We start from the raw sequence: 2,122 nt of genomic DNA, 5'->3' as shown, positions 1-2,122 counted from the left end.
ACTCTTTCACATTAAGCGCGGCAGTCTTTAGACCCCCGCAGAAGCCTCTTCTCATCACGCAACTGAACCACGTATCTTAGATAAGCATGCATTCATAACCGCACTTAATGCAATTACCTAACAAGGGTGTTGCAAGGGAAACATTTTATGCTCGTCTGAGAATGAATGTAGCAGTAACCAGAGAGCAAATCAGAGTTTGGGCTTACTGACTGCTAATTCCGCCTCTGAAGAGTACCATGACAGGAAGTCTTAAAGTTCTACTCACCTAGGATATGTGTATTAATTATCATCAGCACAGTTGTGCTGATGAGAATGTAACAGATTTGTTGGCTTGATTAGAACACATTTTTATCTGTCAGTTCACACATGTAAATACTGCCAATGATGTATGTTTGCACTAAGAGGAACAAATTTTTCTACAAGCTCTACAGCAGTACCTGTGTCTTAGCGTGGAAGACAGCTGCAGTGTCTCTGCACGGCTTTTGTCTTGACATACTATTTGGAGAAAAAGTAGCCTAGCCTAGAGGGAATGGGAAGATTAAATTTTTCATTTAGCTTTGGCTTCCCCCCGTGCCCGATCTTTGCCAGAGAATTCTGTAAGCCTACGCCAAGCAATGGTTCTTTCTCCCAAGGTGACTTCCCAGAAACAGTATTACATACAAACTATAAGAATCTTGTTGCTAGTGAGCTAATACTGTCTTAAATTTATGTTTTGCTCTTGTCAAAAGCCCAGTGTGAGTCTGCAATATTTAATCCAATATTTGCATAAAAATCTAGTTAATCAAGTAGAGGCACTCCATTCCCTGTCAGGAGATTGACTAGGAACAATTCGCTCCATTTTATAATCTATAGATTTGTTAGTTTACAGGCTGCAATTGATTTTTACCCGTCAGCCTTACCTTGTATTTTTTGTTCCATATGCTGGTCTACTTGCTCGCATCAGAATGTCACGCTCTTGTCTCTTGTTTCCGTAGGAATGACGTGTCAAGCTAGGACCTCGTATACAGAAGATGAAGTTCTTTGGGGTCACCGATTCCTCCCGGTAATGTCCCTAGAAGATGGCTTTTTCCGTGTCGATTATTCCCAGTTTCATGCTACGTTTGAAGTCCCCACTCCTCCTTGCAGTGTTAAAGAGCAAGAAGAAAATCTGTCCCTATCATCGCCTGGGAATAGTCCCGTCGATAATAACAAAACCAGAAGAGAACAGGTTTGTTCACTTGACTGTCTTGATATTGCAGGAGAGAAAAACAAGCTCCCTTTTAAACTTCAGAAGATTAGTTTGAGAAAGGAAGACCTTCCAAAAAGAGCCCTGAAAATGAGTTCCAGTAACATAGAGAAGACTTGCAGTACTGGAGATGTCTTGAAAACGCAAGAACTAAGTCCCATCTCTGGCAGTGAAGATAGTGATGACAGGATACAGCTGAAAGCCTTAAAAATAGATGCCGAGGCTTTGACTCAGTCTACCGGTGACGTCGAGCTACAGAAGAACCCTCCAAGTATGTATGCTTTAGAGATGAAATTGGAAGATAATTTCCTGCCAAACTTTGAAAAATGAACTCTGATTGCCTCTCTTAAGGGCAGAAGCAACAGGAGTTGTTGCTGATAAACTGCGTTCCAGACTGCTGGCCTGAAAGAGTTGTCTTACAGTGAAGTCACAATTCGTTTTTGCCACTTTCAGGAAGAATGGTCCTTTTTGCATAATTGTTCTGTACAGATCCAACTTAGGTAGCATAATAGGACCTTGAGGACCAGTAAGGTTAGACTGTCGTGCCAGAGAGATCGCTGCCCTGATGATGTTTATCGGCATGCTCATTGCAAATCTACATTGTCTTCCATATATGCAGATGCTTTTTCACGAAGCAAGAACCAGATCCTTAGTTGCAGAGTGAAATGTTCAGAGGTCAACCAAAAAGGGTGTAAAACCAGCTGAAACACAATTTTGAGCAGCTGAGATCTTGGACTGTTCCTGATGTATAGAACAGCAGAACACAGGAAGAATATGTGATGCTGTTCGGTCATAGTCCAGTTCTCTCAGTGACCCCATTGGAAGGTGGCTTTCCTGTGCAGCCTAGTGGCACGCATCCTTTTTTCTCAGTGATTTTGGCACGCCAATTTTGTGCCC

At 42.2% G+C, this 2,122-nt stretch overlaps 1 protein-coding gene across 1 annotated transcript in view; it reads left to right on the top strand.

Moving 5' to 3' along the window:
• The window catches only part of KCNJ3 (potassium inwardly-rectifying channel, subfamily J, member 3), a gene marked incomplete at its 5' end in the record, with an annotated part of 9,532 nt that extends 7,977 nt beyond the window's left edge, over nucleotides 1-1,555 (top strand). Inside the window, one exon of the mRNA XM_010285805.1 lies at nucleotides 975-1,555. Coding sequence (XP_010284107.1) covers nucleotides 975-1,555 — 581 coding nt within the window. The remainder of the gene's footprint in view (nucleotides 1-974) is intronic.
• Between the last annotated feature and the right edge of the window lie 567 nt (nucleotides 1,556-2,122).

This window comes from Phaethon lepturus, unplaced genomic scaffold, assembly GCF_000687285.1.
Source record: "Phaethon lepturus isolate BGI_N335 unplaced genomic scaffold, ASM68728v1 scaffold9574, whole genome shotgun sequence".
NCBI classification, from domain to species: domain Eukaryota; kingdom Metazoa; phylum Chordata; class Aves; order Phaethontiformes; family Phaethontidae; genus Phaethon; species Phaethon lepturus.
The sequence above is the reverse complement of the archived record's forward strand: the minus strand, read 5'-3'. Positions and strand labels throughout refer to the sequence as shown.